At 28.6% G+C, this 2,500-nt stretch overlaps 1 protein-coding gene across 1 annotated transcript; it reads left to right on the forward strand.

Moving 5' to 3' along the window:
* Positions 1–151: 151 nt before the first annotated feature.
* Positions 152–2,229, forward strand: LOC105625488 (probable G-protein coupled receptor B0563.6; the record flags this gene model as incomplete). Its single annotated transcript, XM_012206816.1, has 4 exons — positions 152–378; positions 1,107–1,411; positions 1,494–1,728; positions 2,020–2,229. Coding segments are annotated over 4 exons (977 nt in total), but the record flags the coding sequence as incomplete, so codon positions are not given.
* Positions 2,230–2,500: the final 271 nt, after the last annotated feature.

The raw sequence follows: 2,500 nt of genomic DNA on the forward strand, positions 1-2,500 counted from the left end.
ATATATATATATATATATATATATATATATATATATATATATATATGATTGCGCAATTAATCTTTTTTCTCAGTGCACAACAGTGGCCATGTATAATAAAATATTACAATATATATATAATTATATCTGACAATCAATGTATATGTTTCAGCGCTAAGATTGGGTTATGGTATGAGCAATAATTATCCATCAGCTTTCTACCATGCTCATCTTGAACTTGTTATTCTAAACGCCTTTTCGGCCGCCAGTATTTTCATTATGGTCTGCTTAATTGTAGATCGATATATTTTTGTATTCTTTCCGACACGTATTCGCACCGGAAACACGCGCAAAAATGTTAACTCCTTCATACTCTCTTCTTTCATTGCTGGCTTCATGGTAAACTATTTTATGTAAAATAGCGTTCGTATTTCTTTTCTTCCGAAAAATGTATTTAATTTTTTTAAAATATCAAGTAATCGTTTATATTCTGATTTCACTATAATCTTTGCTATTATAAATATTTTTATGTTTCATTTTCTCGAAGTTATTTATAAATAATCTGTACGTCTTATATTATTATGAAAAGTTATAAAGATCATTTTTATTGGAACATTTAAAATATTGAGTGCCATCAACAGCCAATGTTCATAATTCGAGTTTAAGATCAGAATACGATCTTGAGACAAACTATACAGTTGTTTTATTGATTGAAAATTAACTAACTACTATGTATGATCACACTTAATTTAAGAATTTCATCAATCTTGAATATAAGATCGAACTATAACAATTATTGATAATGATTATTATATTGTTACATCCTTATGAATAAGATTCACTTAGTTAATATATCACTCGATTATATATTAGAATAATTGATTAAGAAAATCAATAGGAAAAATTAATAAACGATAATGTTTATTATGCTGATTCAGTGGATTTTTCAATCAAAGAGTGCGAATCATTACAAAACAATCAATTCCGTTAATCATTCGTGTTTAATAATAACAAGAGAATCTTTTATTGCAAATAACAATAGATGTAATATAATTTTATGTATAAAATATATACATATATAATATATTGTATGTATCTTATATAGGCACATTTTATTTCGTTTACAGGTTAGTAGTCCATTATCAGTAATGAGAACTATCGTTTATGCGGAACAAGATGAATCCGGCACTTCTTTTACATTACGTGAAAATGTATTTGTTACGCAAACTGCGATATGGAGAACATATATTTGGATAATGGAGATCGTAGTACGAATTTGCCCGTCGATCGTATTCATTGTATTGAATAGTCTAGTCATAAAGAGATTTCTGCAATTGAATGTGCAAAACCGACAATTCCACGCTGTTTCAAATAAATTTCGGACCAACAAGACACCTGACACGTCATTATTATCTCGCAATCGAGGATACAAGTTAAAACAAAAGATTAGATATTGTATATTTCTGTGGTCCCATTAGAATATATAAAAATTATATAAAAATTATTCTTTTCAGAGAGGAGCAACACTTGGCGATATTGACGACAACAATGATTCTATGCTTTTTTTTGACGGAAGTTCCGCCAAGTCTCACCCCTATACTGTATACCGATCGTCATCTGTTGGACCTTCGTTACCAAACATTCCGCGTGTATTCGACGATTGTCGAACTCAGTAATTATGTCATTTACATCCTCATATATCTCGCCTGTAGTACAGAATTTCGAAGAGAATTGCTGAGATTTTTACAAGTGAGCACGCACTTATTATAACAATTTTCATTTAAAAATCTGTTATAAAAATTTTTCGTCAATCCTTCAATATATTTTTTTGTGCAATCAAATTATTATAATGTTAATACACATAATATTTGAATAATAAGAATTTTGTAGAAATTTATTTGTATATAAAGGATTTTTTAAAGCATTATAAATGAATGAATTATGTTTTAAATAAGCTGTAGCTGTAAAAGGTAATATAAAGCTTTAAGTTTTAAATATAAAGCTTAAGTTTTAAATATAAATAGATTATAATTTATACAGGGAAAATGTAACGAAAACATAGGACAAGACACTGATCAGCCGATAGGCGAGATCGAGGATTACAGTCGGCATGGCACTACTATTCGATTGACACCGGAGCGTACGAAATTGAATTCTCCCGAGTCGCCGACCAAAGAAATTAGAATGGAGGAAGACGCGCATCCATCGGAGGCTACTACTTTTATGTTAGAACATCGTGTTGTCACATAATTACATGTTGCGCGCTAAGGTCAAAGGCAATCGATCATTTGTATTAGTTACATGTATATTTGTATTTATATTAATTATATTGTATATTTCCGATGTGTGTTCGTAATGGAACTCGTCTGTATGTGTATATTAATTAATTATACCTAATACATTAATGGATATAAATTTCATGTATATTATAATTTACTTGTGTATATTATACTTACTCATGTATATTATAATTCTGTATTATACCAATTATAATACGCTATATATATATATATATATATAT

This window comes from Atta cephalotes, assembly GCF_000143395.1.
Source record: "Atta cephalotes unplaced genomic scaffold scaffold01959, whole genome shotgun sequence".
Taxonomy (NCBI): Eukaryota; Metazoa; Arthropoda; class Insecta; order Hymenoptera; family Formicidae; genus Atta; species Atta cephalotes.